The sequence below is a fragment of the Toxotes jaculatrix genome, chromosome 3 (genome assembly GCF_017976425.1).
Source record: "Toxotes jaculatrix isolate fToxJac2 chromosome 3, fToxJac2.pri, whole genome shotgun sequence".
NCBI classification, from domain to species: Eukaryota; Metazoa; Chordata; class Actinopteri; family Toxotidae; genus Toxotes; species Toxotes jaculatrix.
Window position 1 is genome coordinate 14936480 of NC_054396.1, and position 16548 is coordinate 14953027.

Genomic DNA, 16548 nt, shown 5'->3' on the forward strand with positions numbered 1-16548 from the left:
GGAGTGTGGTATTTATCTTCTCAGCTAACTCTCAGCCAGAAAGTAAATGCACGCATTTCCCAAAATGTCAAACTGTTCCTTTAAAAACTGATTAGTATAACTATCTACATGTTGGTATATGTCTGAAATGTGATCAAATTGTATTTTCCAGGCCCACGTCTGGTTCAAGGTGAACCGTCCTACTGTTGTGCATCAGTGTAGTTTCATGTGTGTTTGGACAAAGACGTGTGTAAAGGGGCTGCAAGATTAGAGTTTGAGAGGCAAAGTCAGTGGAGCATACTGGCTTTGTACGATCCTTCCCAGATTGCACTAAACACCTCATAGTCTCCGTTAAAAGATTTTAGCAGTTTTTCTGCACATTTGTCGCCCCCTCAACCCACTTCACCCCACCCCCACCAACCACACTCTCCATCACCATATTTTCTCTGTGGAACACCTTTTCCCTTTCACTGCGCACCACATATTACAGGACACAGAGGCCCCCCTGTGAGCCTGCAGCCACCTCTTTTTTTTTTTTTTTCGACAAACATGAAAACACACTGAACTGCCCTTGCTACCGATCTGAATCTCTTGTGAAAACCGACACATCCAAATGCAAAGCTAGCCAGTGATTAGGAGCATCTGCCAAACACCCACATACCATATGTCTGTGCCATTCAGCCAAGGAAAAATACAGAAAAACATCTAAACATGCACACAAAATACTAGAAAGCAAATAAAAACACACACTGACATAATGTCAAAAGGCTCAGAAGAGATCAGATACGTGCACACATTCAAACGCAACACTTAAGTGCTGAGACAAACTACAGCTTATATAGCAAGTGGGAAAAAAAAGCAAAGCCAACATCTTTGTAACAAAAAGGAAAACATATCAACATAAACATATCATTCATCGTGATTTTCAGCGCATTCCTGTAGTCATTTTAAATATTGTAATGCTGCCTTGTTTGCTCCATCACCTCATCTATTTTACTGATTTCCCATATTTCCTAGAATGCCTTTGCAGGAACAGCAAGACAAGGAGCATGAACTTGCCGCATGCAGCTGTAGGTTAAGGAGCACAAGGTTTTCCAGTCGAGAAACTAAAAACATAACACGTGACTGAGTCTATGGAGAATTACATATTGCTCCTTCTTCTACAGAGGATTTCTTCCCCTATGGTTGTTAAATGCCAGTACAAAGGCAAAAAAACCCTGATTTTAAAGAGGAAAATGTGACATTTTCCTCTGCAGTGTCAGAGCAGTGAAAAGTTTTCTGTCAAGCCTCATTGTAGTTGAACCAGAAACATCCCAGGTTGTCTGCATGCGTCTAATTATCCACAGGAAGGAAGGAAAAAACACGTAACACGAAGCCACAAGATGCTTGTTAATTTTTTTCTTTTGTCTGTAAATCAAAAACAGCATCCCTGATCCAAGGATGGTGTTCTGTAGCCAATAATGTACAGTGACCTCCTGGTTTCATCTCTGGAGAGAGTGATGTGAATATGATATGTGTATTTACTGTAGCCTCTCCAGTGTGGGTTATTGACTGCATCTCTGTGTCCTGTCTGACAGCAGGCCTGGCAGTGAGGAGGTCTGTGTCACCGTCTGTCTGGTGAAGCATCAAAGACCCGGGCGGAACCTCTGGTGAACCTGGACACAAGTCAAGACCTGGGGCCTCGCCTGACGTCAACCCCACTGACCAGTCGGCTACGCCTGCTGTGACAAGTCAAAATATGTGAAAAAAAAAAGTCTGTGACTCTGATTCTGATTTAGAAATAATAAAGATACATGAGTGCTCTCAAGATTCAGGTCAACAAAATTTATTCTGAAAGCAAAACTATTCTGAAAATGAAAAATGAAAAGAATTAGAATATGAGCCTACCACTTTTACCAACCAATTTTAATTAACAGTAAACACAAAGAACAGCAGAGGCTGATGGAAATGTCAGTACTTTTTCACATATTTGGTCATAAATTAAAGTTTTAGATAACTAAAAATTTAGAGCAGATGATGGCACTAGATGAAAGTTCAGGGATTCAAAATGTTTATAATTCATCACCAGAGGACCATGAATACCTGTACAATATTTTGTGGCAGTCCATCTAAGAGTTGTTGAGATGTTGCAGTCTTTACCACAAATATCAACTTCATGGTGGCGCTATAGAGAGCGGTGCAATGACCAGCAAAGTCAGTATGATTCATCCTCTGGGGGACCATGCATTTCTTTAGAAAGTCTGGTGCCAATCTAGCTCATAGTTTTCTAGATTTTCAGTCTGGACCAAAGTGATGGGCTGACCAACCAACAGACCAACATTGCCATCTCATGATCCACACCGCTAGCATCGCTAAAAACTGCTAACATTCATCAAGCATACGCTATTCAAATGCAACATAACCCACATTTGGGAAGAAACCAAGTGACATTTGTGAAAAGAGACAGCTGATTGTGTTGTTGATGAAGTTATTTTTGTATTAATTAATCCCATTTGGGACTGTCTCCCACAGTTTGCCAACTATACATTTGCAAAACCATATCAGTTAGTCCTCATTCTTAAAGTTTTTTCTCCTGTAAAACAGAAAAATACCATTTTAAAACTTCAAATAAAGTGTAAATCTCACCTTTGTGACACTTTTCTGGGGTGGCATTTTCTTCTCCTAATTGTGGTGTGCTAAACTGTAATGGGCTCATTACTGCTCCCTGAAGCCAGAGGCTCACTGGTACTGGCAAGAACCACAGTTGTTTTTTTTTTGTTTTTTTTGTTTTTTTCCCCGCAGCCAAAATGAGCCCATTCCCCCACTTGAAAACAAATGCTGACAAGTGACACAAACTGGCTGGTTTTAGAAAAGTATGTATTGTTAATTGACCCATCTCCATCAAAGTTTCATGCACAGCCACTTTCCGGAGGTTTTCTATGGGAGCTTCCCCACAGTGGATGAGACAGTCCTGAACAGGGCTAAGTATTAATGTTATCCTTTATTACCATCCAAAATACAAACGACTACCAAAGGCCAGGGAGATGCCAGTGAGGCTAACAGCCACCTTCATTTTCCCAAGGTCTAAAAAATTAATTTTAATCACTGACAACATGTATTAAATATATTGAGAATATAACTGTGATATGTTTGAGCTCTGATTTATATTTAGACACAGTTAAGCATGCCCTTGAATCTGACAGAAACATGCCGTGGACACATCCTTATAGCTGACCTTATTACAGTCAGAGACACAAAGATGACCAGCTGGAGTGTCCCATAAAACTGAGACGGTGCAAATTAAAATGTCACAGTTCCTCACCATGTCACCCACTGACTCAGCTACACTTCCTGCTCAAATGAAAGGCACTCGAACATAAGAGGCAAGATTGATCAGATAGACCTGAGAGGAGAGAAGACCAAGACCAGTGTGGACAAGCAAGTTTGCATTCGCTGGATTCCAACTGATACAGCTGAATGGACTGAAGTGCTAAAAACGTAGATGTGAAAAAAACTGAAATAAAATAAGCAGAAGAGTTGAAACAACACTGATACAGGAGGAAAAAAAAAAGAAAAAATTAACCATTAAACTGTGTGACCTGATAAGTGTATGCATGAGACAGTGCAAGGGGGAAGAAGAGAAGGCTGATGAAAGGAAAGAAAAAAAATCTTTGTGAATTTATGCCATTATGGCATGACAAAATGACCTTGAGGTTTGAGGGGGTACAAAGACCAATAAGGAGAGCTGGAGAGAGAGAGAGACAAAGTGAGGCAAAGAAAGAGAACGAAGGAGTGGAGAAAGACAAAACACAAGAAGCTGAGTCCAGCCAATTACAGTCCTGCATTATGAATGAGGAGATACAAGTTTACCTTTTGCCAGCGTGAAGAAGGGGAAGGAGGGCAGCTCACTAAATGCCACCTCTGAAGTGTATTTGTATGAGCTCATGGTGCCCTGCCTAAGGAGGGGGTAGGCTGACAGCTTGATTTACCCTCTCATTAGTGTACACAGGAAGTAGACCTGGACCTGCACAGTGGGTCTTATATTGACTATGTCACCATGTCTGTGTGACCCGCTGCGGCTGGCCAGTCACCTTTAGCTGGTATTTGGTGGTGACTGTAAACTATAATTTTTGTGATGCTGTATACCCACCGCAAGTCTTCTGGCTGCTGCTGTTCAAATAAGTCTAATGAGCTGTGAAATTAGTTTTATCTCTGCGCACAATATGGCTACAGAACAATTCTGGACTATCAAGTCTCCCTAAAGGCCGGGTTTGGAAAATGCATTTTCACTCTAAATTACATACGGTGCAGCCATTGCAAAAATGCTCAGATCCTCAATTTACATATATACATGCTTCACTAAAGAAAGAACACATTTGGCCAGCATGGATAAAATTCAATAAGAGAGAAGTGTCTCTTTTCATTTGATTTGATGACATTTTTGTGCAGAAGTGGGCACAGGTGTCTGCATGAGTACGCATTCACCTGTGCTCTTGCAGTCAAAGTCAGTCAAGACATTTCTGGTTTGATTGAACCACAAAGGGACTGTGTGATGGATGGAAGATGAGACGAGCACTGACCTGTCACTTCAACCCCCCTGTTTCCACTCCCGGCCCCTTCCTTCCTGACCCCTGCCTGTGCGGTTTGCTCTCCCTGAGCGGCATCTGACATCCACGGTCCTGCCTCCCGCCCAAACCTCCTGTTCTTCATCTACATGTACAAGCCTGTAGCCTCCCTCCCATCCCCACACAGCTACAACTGACTTCTCTAGCACAGCAACAGCAGGCTCCCTTGTACCCCACCGACAGACATAGAAAGAAATTTGATAAAGGGTTATGGTCATCATCCTCAAAGATTTTAAAATGAGCCACTACCACTACAAACTGGTTTCTTCGCTTTTTTTTTTCTCTTTTCTTCTTCTTCTTTTTTTTTTTTTTTACACCAAGCCCTTAGGGTGCCATTTGATTCAGAATGAAGATATTATTTGAAGCTTGCGAGGGACAATGTGCTGAATAAGGGAGATAGAGCCCTAGAGACCAGCAATCCAAACTGATACATCCTCACAGACAGCTTCCTTACATCCATCTACAGAGACAAGGAGGAAATAATCTCCTGTCTCACTTTGTCGTCTTCTTCCATCTCCACTAAATGACAGTTTCGCTGCACCCATGTCATCCTTTTCTCTCTGTGTTTTAAAGTGGAGCTTTTGTAATGTGGCAATTTTCAGTTAAAGGAAGCCTTACTTGTCAGATTATAATGAATCAATAGGTAATTACTTAGGGAAGCTGTGGTGGACACTTGAAGGGAGCAGAGACCAGAAAAGTCATTCAGGTAACAATCCCTCGGGTCTGGAGCAACAGCACAATTTGAGTCATTAAGGAAATGAATGGTTAAATTGAAGATGATATTGTTTCAAAGCCATTAACACAAATGAAGCAAAATAAATGAAGTACAATTAAAATCTGTGGACAAACTTTACTTATCTAAAATCAAAACTGAAATGTGAGCTGGAAGCTGCAGCAGAATCGCACTGCCAGGGATGTCTGGCAGTTCAGGGTTAGTGTCTAAGTGGGGTCAGAGGTCAACAGACTGCACTACGCACTACCTCTGAGAGAGCAGGGTGACACTGCGTGAAGGTAAGGCTTTGTGAAATTAAGAGTATCATAAATGTGAAACAGAGAATAACTGCATTTGGAGCCATGCTTAGCAGCCTTGTGAGGCTCCATTGTGTATCGTGTGTGACACCACTTGCCATATATTCAGTAGCGTAGGTTTAGAGGTGCACAGGTGTCCTGTCTCAGCAGGTAAATTCCACTGATAGCAGTGTGACTTTATTTAGCTGCTTTGGTTTTCTGCTCCAATACTTTGAGAGCTTCCTCAAAGGACAATCTTTTCTGACAAACTACGTAAGCATTTACTATAAATGGTTAATTTGTTGACGTAGGTGTCTCTGACAGAAATGGCAGCCATCTGAAAATTCAGCGTCCGGGGGGCTCATGCCATAGATACCCAGGTCCAGCTTGCCACACCACACTATCTAGGTGTTGCAACAGTTCCAACGAGCAGGAACTGCCTTACAGGATCTTATCTTACTGCCATCTCCCCCTCTCCTCTAGTAAGTAACAATTTCCACCACTCTTTGCTTCCTAGTCAGCTGCAAAATTACAGATTACAGATTTGCTTACAGTCAAGAGAGGGAAGTGGATCGCTGGAGGGGAGGAAGATAGAAGGAGAGTGGCAAAAGATGGGAGGGAGAGCTGAGAAACTAAAAAAATTCAAGCTATCAGTAGTTTGAGCATAAATTGAAATAGAGCATGGGCTGCTGAATGACAGCAGGGAGAGATGAGAAATGGCATATGCTAATTTAGGCTTATCCCATGAGAGCCTTTTAATAATGCTGAGGCATTGTGACACTCAGGTGGCCCGTGCTCATCACTGCCATAATGAAGAGAATATGCTAATAGCCGATTTCATCTGCTGGTGGAAAAATTAAACAAAGTAAACAACATCTTTGCTGCTCTGTTAGTTTATGGTGGAGATGGACAGGTAAGGAGACAAAGTGAGGAAGAGACAGAGAGAGAAAGACGAGAGAGAGGAGGTGCCGCCTGACATTAGCAGTAAGTTGCTCCATGCAAAATCTCAAGAATTAGACACAGTTAATGTACAGCTAGGTCAGCTCTCTGACCTTCATTTTGCATTTTTAAAGGTCTGTTTAGGTCTTGAAAACATTTTTTGAAACACGTTGTTAAACACAAATCTACCACGCACAAAAACCTGCACTTAAAAGTCAGTAAAATATAAAGTAAGCAGAGACACGATGGTGTGTAATACCCGTTTCTAATTGAAACTGCTTTGTGTGAAAGTGCTCAGTACAGCCAGGAGCACAGAGAGGTTAGCCCAAATGTTCAGATCAATAGACTGAATAAATGCTTAGACTCGCAAAACTTTGAGTGCTCAATTCAAAGACTTACAGGACAGAGAGAACTTCTCATGCCCTGTCAACACACACAACACTCTTCAGGAGATGAAATAGCAAAAACGTGGGGTCAAAGCATCGAGGGAATCTGCTGTGTACAGCACACACAAGCTTTACAGTAATCCTGCAGTTTTTTTTTTTTTTCTGACATTCACGTGCGCATAGGTGAACAAGTATACATATATACATATACCTCAACAGGACCCACACACAAATGGTTTCTATGTTTTGCTTGATGAGCAATATGTGCAAGCAAGTGATACGGATCATATGCTAAAATGGCTGAGAGGGTAAAAGTGAGATTGAGCACATTTCTAGCATGTTTCATTGCTATAGCAACAGCCTTTGTACTTGCGGAGGGAAGTGGGTGGCAGAAAAAAAAAAGAGCAAGAGTGAGAGGAGTGACGGAGAGAGAGAGAGAGAGAGAGAGAGAGAGAGAGAGAGAGAGACTTTGGCTTGCTCCTCTCTCTTGGCAAGGTGCTACCAATCCAGCTCTCTGCCAACACCAAGACCCTGGGGCTTTAAACAGTCAAGGTCACTGAAGAGGAAAAATGAACAACTCCTAAACGTGTTTCTGCATACTCCACATCCAAGACAGGGGATATGGAGCAATTCTGGCTCACACAGACAGAGGGAGCCACCATTGTGTTCACAACATGTTCTTGATTGTCCTCCATAAGACCCACTACTTGCCAGCAGAAGGCTCATGGTGGCTCAGAAATACCCTTGAAGGGTCATGGATATTAAAAAAAAGGGGGGGGGGGGGGGGTTGTTAATCCTTTTTCTACTTCATTTGGAGGTATATTTTGCAACCTTTTCAGCTTATTATGAAGAACTATATAATGCAAAAATAACTCGATATCTATTTTTTCAAATTTGAAAAATTAACTGCTCTGAACATGCTTCTTATTTTGTGTGCAAAGATACATAATCTCAATGATATTCCGTCCTGAGTTAAACTTTTATGCCAGCAGTACTGCTCCTTAATATAGCTCAGTGCATGAATGCAGTGAGGAGGGCACTTGGTTCATATTAAATTACAATTCAGTTGTATCCAACGTTCAAACACAAATTAGCATAAGTCTGTCAAGGACAACCTTGAGTCACAAAATCAGAATGTGTCTATGTGTCTCTGTGTTTAGAGAGAGAGAGAGAGAGAGAGAGAGAGAGAGAGAGAGAGAGAGAGAGAGAGAGAGAGAGAGAGAGAGAGAGAGAGAGAGAGAGAGAGGAGCCCCAGATGTAGCAGAATGAATATCAAATTAGTTAAGGTTATTAAAGCTACCCTTGTCTCTTAGAGACCTAAGTTTACAGCCAGTCTTTTACATACAAGCCCCCCCAACATACACACAGAGTTAATATCCTCACGTCTTTTCAAAGACTTGCAGGACTGCTCTGTTGGTGCCTTGTGTAAAGCTGACTGGTTACGGCTACTGAAATCAGCGACGGCTGCTATTTTTAGGATGTGAAATGTATCTCTGACACACGAATCATGATGAACACACCCACACACACACACACACACACATACAGACAAACATACACATAACAGACGAGGAATCGAGCAGATTGAGTGTAAAGCAGGCAGCAGAGAGTGTGAGAAACATTTGCGTAAATTCATACATATGTATGTTAGGCACACGCAGAAATATATTTGCACTTTATGTTAGAAATCAGAAAACAAAGCATTTCCAAAAATTTCCTCTGTTTTCATTCTCAGCATTAAAAAAAAAAAATGTGGGTCGTATCAGGTTTCTGACCTGATCGAGTCATAAAAACAGTTCATTACATAACTCGGCCTGGATGATGAAGCTGCAGTATTTCAGGCCCAGCACAGGTAAATGTTAATGAGACAAAGCAGCCTCACGCTGTGGTGTCAAATGGTGCTGATGCTTTGAAGTTAAAATTGTTTAAGTACATTTGACCACAAAACAGTTACAAACAATAGTGAGATATATCTCTTCCATTGTTCGGTTTTCTAACCCACTATTCACACAGTCTTACGTTACTGAATCTATTAGTATTGCTCATTTCTAGCTGTAAATATAGAATATGGCCAAAAGTACATGGACTGTGCATATACATTTGTGTACTTTAAATCTGAGGCTGTTTTTCATGGAAAATCTTAATCCTACAGGCAGTAGTTGAAAATACTTAAATTTATTCCTGTAGGTAAAACTGTTGTGGGAAGCCTTCACAGCAGACTGGAGCTTATACAACCACATACAGGATAATTGGAAATGTCACAATTTACAGTTGCGAAGTAACTCTTATACCATTCATCAACCAAATTCAACATTGAAAACCTCAATATTAAACAAAAGCAGCCAAATAAAACACCAACATTACCTCTCATACAAATTGAGTAGTTTAGGTGGTGGTTGATTAGATTGACATTGCAGCACTTTGCACAAAAGCCTGTGTTCATCACCTGAGCCATTTGAGGCATTTTCCATCTATTTATCTTTACGTCCACAATCAGTGTCAGCGTGTCATGATCATGTCCTCGCCACACTGTGCATAATTTGTCAAAGCTGTCACACAGCCTCTGCCAACACATGTAAGTCTACAGCACGATAAAGTGCTGACTGAGATAACTTCTGAAATTAAGTCAGGTGGAGAAAGAGGACGAGGTGTCGACGAAGCTGTGTGAGGCCTGCTGAAGTGTGATGAAGTGGACACGGAGTCAGTGCGTGTCCCATCAGGGGAAATCAACCGAGGGCAGAGAGCATGGAAAAACCAAGGGAGGAGGAGTCATGGCCAACAAGCAGAAAATCCTCTCATTAATAAAATCTGCTGATGAAATTAGAACATCTAGATCCGTCACACAGACACGCTCACACACTTGACAGTTTCTTATCTCCTTATCTTCTCCATTAACCCCTCCACTGAAAAATTATGTAGTGAATTTCCATGATCAGAAATATTCCATTCATTTGTGCAAATGAACACACTCAGAGATCATATCAAGAAAGAGAAAGTCAGCATTATTTAAATCAAAGCGAGACCTTATTGTTTGATTTTGGTTGTCTAACAGGTTCAAAAGCCCCTTGTTTGTAGTGTTATCGACAATATGCAAACAATTAATAGCTAAATTGAGAGACAACTTTGATTTTACTCAAACATTTGGTTTAATAGAAATGCTTATTAAAATGTTCCATAATAGTAAAGAAACAAAATGGTTTGTACCACACAAAAACATAAGCTTCCGTCTTCAATAAACAGTATAAAAATACCTTTAAAAATAGCACCTTTTCTCTGGCAGGTAAACATGCAGTCGTGATCAGATACACAACTTTCCCCCCAAAATTATAAAAACATTATGTACAAAACATTGGCAGAATATTGTGCTTGATTCTTCATATTTAATACAAATAATAAAACTATATCCATACCATTACCCCAATATATTTGTGCTTGCAAAGTTAATATTGTGTGGAGAAGTGAGAGGAGTTCTTTCTGGCATCTAGAGTTCTGGAAGGAAAAGTTTCTGCACAGACAGCATCGCATGACTTATAGGTCGAGCATTTTCAAGGCATGGGAATCATCCAGTTGGATGAAATAATTTCAATCATGTTGAAAAAAAATTAGCCTGTTTCATAAAAAGTCAAAATATAGAAGCCTTTGCACATAAAATCTTTGGGAGAGAAGTCAATTTCAACTCCCAAGGTGCACTGCAGTAAGAAACCAGCCAGTGATAGAAGTTAAAACTCTGTGTGCACTGCTAAGCGCTGAAGCTAGTAGTATATATTATTTATTTATTTATCTTATCTCATTTTTTAATCTATATTTATATAGATTCATCTAGACTGATAAACTCTCTGCATTGTTAGCATGTAACACTGAAAGTTATTGTTCTTTTAACTACATTTTTTACTTTGTAGAAACCTGTCGATACACTCTGCAGTTTAAAATCAATTTGCTTCCGGATGAATTCATCATTTATGGTGCACTTTTTTTTTTTTTTGTCTTCTCCACAGGAATGGCCCCAGCAGTTGCAACTAAATACTTTTAGTTTTTAGAGCCATTTGCTAACCAGACTTACTGAAATGACATGGTTTCTGAGAAAGTTGAAATACTAAGCTAAAATTTTGTTTCTTTTGTTGAGGAACATTACAGTAAGATTATCATTAGAAGAAAACTTCCCATTTCAAATGGGGAAAATACTTACAAAACCTACACCTCAGCACATTTTACTACAAGGAGTGAGCAAAAATAGTAAAAACACCTCATAACACAACATCCTTGTAGCAACTACCAGTTTGGTAAGTTCATAAAGGTTGTAGTTTGTTCTTTCTCTTAACAAAATGTCCTGAACTTCTCATTCTTCTCTGACACCTTACAATTCAGACAACAGCCACTGAAAATCATGACAGCTACACAACTGAGTCATAGTAAGCTGAATTCTCATTAGCATTTTGTGCCAGCTTTAACAGAGGTCTGATCATCACTATTAGTGATTGTTTTAAGGCAACATGAAGCACAGGGGTAGAAACAGGCCTCGATTGTCTTTAGATTATTTTGCATTGTTTTGAGGACATAAACTAAGGAGGCACTCTGGTATCCCCTCTCAACCCGGGGTGAAGTTTGGTTGGGTTTAAAGAACAATAAATAAACAAATCTTGACATTTGACACAATAATGATCTATAAAAGCTATATTAAGGCTAACATTCCTGTGGCTAAGGAAGAATGGGCCACAATCATCGTGCTGTCTTCAACGGACGAGGACCTGGTGAGGACGAGGACAAATAATTTGTTAGACTGCTTACATTCAGTCTCTGACATAAACTACTGAGTGTGTGTGTGTGTGTGTGTGTGTGTGTGTGTGTGTGTGTGTGTGTGTGTGTGTGTGTGTGTGTGTGTGTGTGTGTGTGTGTGTGTGTGTGTTTGGGTACCTTTGGCCTCCCCAAGGCAGACCTCCTCGCACTCCTCCAGCTGGAGGAAGCGGTTGTCGTTTCCTTCACAGCCGCTGTAGATGAAGGGCCTGCAAGCCTGAGCCTGACTGTTAAAGTACCAGCGCAGAGTGTATCGTCCACAGCTCCCCTCCTCCATGGGTAGCTGGCACAGGTCTGCTGGGGCTGTAGAACACACATAGACATGTGAAGAGTGTGCACACAGACACAAAGAGGCACACACTATCGCAGGGCAGGCAAAAAGGAGCAGAAGCAGGGCAGCAGTAAGTAGCAACAAGGGACCCAAAACAAGCACTCATGACCGCTGAGATCAAAACTCAATTGAAACCAGCCTGTTTATTTTAGTTATTTTACATTTTTTTAATGAAAAGGAAGGCATTAGTAGCAGTAGATTGTTCTTTGCTTTTATATTTTAGTTTAATGGGAGCATATATGCCTCTAAATCCACAGCAGAACAGACAACAGCCTGAGACATTTAGAGAAGGCCAGACACCAGGCAGGCAGGCAGGATGGCAGAATTAACCCTTAATAAATCCCAAATCAGGACGACAGCACATGAGCTGGTTTACCTTCCCCTTTGATTGTCCTCTTGGACCTGACTGTTCTGGAATTGACTGCTTTCACAGGTGTGACTTTGACTGCTTTCTGACCATCAACTGTTGCTTTTTTCTGAACGTCAGCACTGGCTGATTTGTTTGGTTCAACTCTGACTGTTTTCTCTGATTCCTTTTTGACAGCCTCACCTGTCCACACACGCACGCACACACACAGAAACATAGTAAACAGCATAGACACATTCAGCCGAAACAGAAAAAAATAGAGAAAGACATTAATGTGATAACAGGGACAACAATCTACGCTATCAACATGAAAGGTCACAGACTCAGAATGGTGTGTGCTTATAGCAGCGTGTGTAAGAAATATGCAAGGTCAACACTGTATCACACTGTCATGAAATGAGCACGGAGTGAAACTGCATGAGTGAAATGCAGACACATAACATGAGAAACGCTCCTTGAGCGCAAATTGGATTATGTGACGATTGAATAAACCGAATTATGGGACACGAGCACAAATTTGACACGCCATCTTCCGTTTACCACATGAAACAGATAAATTAGTTGCATGTAAATGAATTTGGTTAACTAAATTTGGGTAACTAAACTTATTTATTTAAAGGGAAATCCTGGTATTTGTCAACCTGATTCTTATTTTCACATCTTTGTCTATTGTGATTTCTGACCATAATAACATTTTACTCCACTGTAGAGATTTACAAAACGCAGACTTTGGCACAGTATCATAATGGACAGTCATATTTAGTCATAATGGACAAAAATATGAGAGTAACACCCAGGCTCACACATTTTCTTGAGGTGAGGATAACGTTTTTGTCATTAAGACACTGCTCAGTGTGTCAGAAAATGCTACTTCACCGCAGGATAGCATTGGACACAGTATGAAACACACAGTACCGTCACTCTGATTGACTGAAGGAGTGAAGTAAAGCAGTTCATCCATGGGGTCGTCGTAGGCCTCGATGGAGTAAATGTGCTCATACTCCGGGTCGTTGGTGTTCACCACCACACGCAGCTCACGGCCTGAAAGGAGAGCAGCACCACAGGTTAGAGATCCTTCATCTAAAGCTGCCAACCGCCAAGCTTCAGACAGAGGGAAGACTCTCGACCACATTAACTCAATGCAAGAAGCCCTTTAACACAAATACAGGACAGTAAGTTAAATAGAACCTGTGCTATACCCTTTATTTATATTTGTCTGGATAGAATCAGAGACACAGAATATGCAATGCATCAGTCAGACACATAAAACACAAATGGAGTCCTCTGTTTTCTTGATGAGAAAACCACCCAGTATGCAGAGGTCTCCAGACGCAGCACCACCAGCTTCATTATCCTGTTTGTTAGGTACAGACACGCAGACAGACTCACCCTCCTCACCCTTCAGGACCTGTTGTTGCTCTAGTGCAGGCCGAGCCCTGACCGTGGGCTGGGACCGAATGTCCGGGCCTGAACCTGAGAGAGCCAGATAGCACGAGGAGTAGCGAAAAGGGACACCGAGGGAGCAGAGACAGAGGGACCAGGTAAGTGTTTCACAGGAGGGAGAAAAGGGGGGCCAAAAAGGCAAAATGAAGAAAAAAGGAAGGACAGAACATTCTGGTAGTAAAACCTTTAGACACAAGCCAACAAAAAAACAACCCCAAAAGCACCACAAAAAAATCATTCCACCATGCCAACATACACACCAGCTAAAAGGATTTACCAAGTTTTTGCAAGACTTGTCAATATGATGTAATCTTCCAAAAACTGTCTGTAATCCTTTAAGGACTCAAGTCTCTACTTTATGGACTTGTGTCGCACTCGAGCCAAACATTTTTTGACTTGAGTCCCAGTCAAATCAGCGCTGATTCAACTAAAGACTGCAGATTCAAACCAGTTGAGTTGAGCTGAGTTGTTCGTTATGAAACATCTAACTATTTCTTGAGTAATAATGAATAAATTAAAGATGAGTGAAATGTTTGTTTTGGCCTCATTCTCAGTAACGCTGCATATTTATTAACACGGCCTGCCTCACAATCACTTATCTCATGCTACTGCAACTGTTGCTTCATCATAACACTGATGTGGTCTTGCATTGATTAACAGCTTTGACAACAAACACATTTGTTAAAACTTCTGGGAAAGTTGACCATTTTGTGGTTTTCATGAATTTCCCTCACTTTAATTTACTTTAGCATATCCCATATTTTTTTTTTATTATGCGTACATTTCAATTAATCAAATCGGTTAGTTGGTCTAATATTTATATACAACATGCATTGCATCTAAGCAAATAAAAATGCATCTAAAATATTAATTTATTACTGAAACAACAAAACTACTCAGAAAAATGACTTGACAAAAGACTTGTGTTCAAAGACTGAGACATGAATTTAGCTTTCAAAAGTCATACAAAGCAACACAAAAAGTCAGAAGTAGGAAGATCCCATAACACCCATACACAATAACAGACACTTCAGGCCAATTTTAAGATCGTAGTAAGATTATTGAAGATGTATCTGAAAAAGAACCTGAACAAACAGTGCATTTCACACTGTTTTGTTACTCTGTTCAAACAAATACCAACGAACATGAATTATACTACACTATTTTTGTGTGCGTGATGTTAAATGATGGTGCATTTTACTCATTTAACTGAACACAAACGCCAAATGAGGGCAAATGCACCCAATCCTTTGAAAAATATATATCAAATGAGGCTGACTGCTCTCACTACAGACTCTGCAGCAGCATATGTGGTAAAGTACACCACTGTGACTCATGCTAAATCACAGCCCTTCTGTCCACCTTTCTCTCTTCTGCTGCCGCCGAATGGCTCACTCACCTCCACACGCTGAGGATCAGACAGATGGACAGGAAGGAAGCAGAAAGAGAGGGAATGATAAAGGTCAGTTTAAAGATTCATGGCATTGCTGTAGTTTTCTAGGATTTTTTTTTACTTTCATAGAGTTTAGCGGAGGCTGTGACTCATGTGCTATGATTAACATATGAAGTTCAACTTGGGGACAACACTAAACTAGCAACGCAGGCTGCAGGAAAGACTCACCACAGTGCTGACTCATCTCAGAGCGAACGTAATCTCTGATCTCATCCTCCTGGATGCAAAATAAAGAGGGAAACAAAGCAAAATACACTTACAAACATATCCCCAATATCAACTCAGTTTATGTGTGTGCTGTTTGGTGTCAGCGTCTTCAGATTGAGCCTAAGGATCAAGCACTGACCGTCATGCCTGGCTCTCCTCTGTCTCCCTTGGCTCCATCTGGGCCCATATCTCCCTGCAACATGGACAGGTATTAAGACACGCACGACCCACAGAGAGGCTCGCAGCACATTAATTCATTAGACTGAGACCAGGTGCAGCACATGAACTAAATGCAAAGTCAAAGTAAAAGGTTAAATCAGGAACAGTGACTTAAGACACATTCAGACACAAATTAAATATATTTGCTTTGTTAGTCTTGATGTCCTGTGTCCTTGTACAGGGTTATATTATGACACTGTCCTTCTAAACAACATTTTGTGGTACATTCAAATGTATCTGTCAAAGCTGTGAAGCCTGTTGCTGAGTGGGTTCATGACAGCACGAGAATTTAACCTTCCTGTAAAGTTGTCGTGCACTGAGTAATTCAGTGCTGTGTGACAATTTTCATTTTTTTAAAAGTGTCACCAAAATTTCCTGACCACAGCAAACAGCATTCCTTTCTGAAGATGGTTACTGAGAAAACAACCAGGAGACTAGAGTGACACTAACCGGCTCTCCTCTCTCTCCTGGGATACCTGGGATACCACGTGGACCAACCATGGCGGGACCAATTGGGCCTCTCTCTCCCTGACAACCAAGCAAAACATTACATCACAAGTAAATAATAAAAAGGTTAAAACAGTAAAATGTTGAGCATAAGAGTTTCAAACAACAACAACAATGCTCCATATAAACATAATCTCCAGTGGCATTTGCCTGCTTAGTTTTGGTGAAAACAAAGAACGATAACATTATACATGAGTTACACTATATTTCCACTGGTATCTTTACCCCAAACAAGTTGTTATGCATTGTACTTATGCTGCTTCAGTCCACACACAGAGTATCCAAAGGTGACTTCATTAACATGCAGACATCAA

The 16548-nt window shown here is 40.8% G+C and overlaps 1 protein-coding gene across 1 annotated transcript in view; it reads right to left on the bottom strand.

The window, feature by feature from the left end:
- Nucleotides 1-10854: 10854 nt before the first annotated feature.
- The window catches only part of col7a1 (collagen, type VII, alpha 1), a 54608-nt gene continuing 48914 nt past the window's right edge, over nt 10855-16548 (bottom strand). Inside the window, exons 111-119 of the mRNA XM_041034599.1 lie at nt 16178-16255; nt 15648-15701; nt 15470-15518; nt 15248-15256; nt 13795-13878; nt 13321-13446; nt 12415-12588; nt 11828-12010; nt 10855-11661 (exon numbers count right to left, since the gene is read on the bottom strand). Of these exons, the coding sequence (XP_040890533.1) occupies nt 11633-11661; nt 11828-12010; nt 12415-12588; nt 13321-13446; nt 13795-13878; nt 15248-15256; nt 15470-15518; nt 15648-15701; nt 16178-16255 (786 nt within the window). The 3' untranslated portion in view covers nt 10855-11632. The remainder of the gene's footprint in view (nt 11662-11827; nt 12011-12414; nt 12589-13320; nt 13447-13794; nt 13879-15247; nt 15257-15469; nt 15519-15647; nt 15702-16177; nt 16256-16548) is intronic.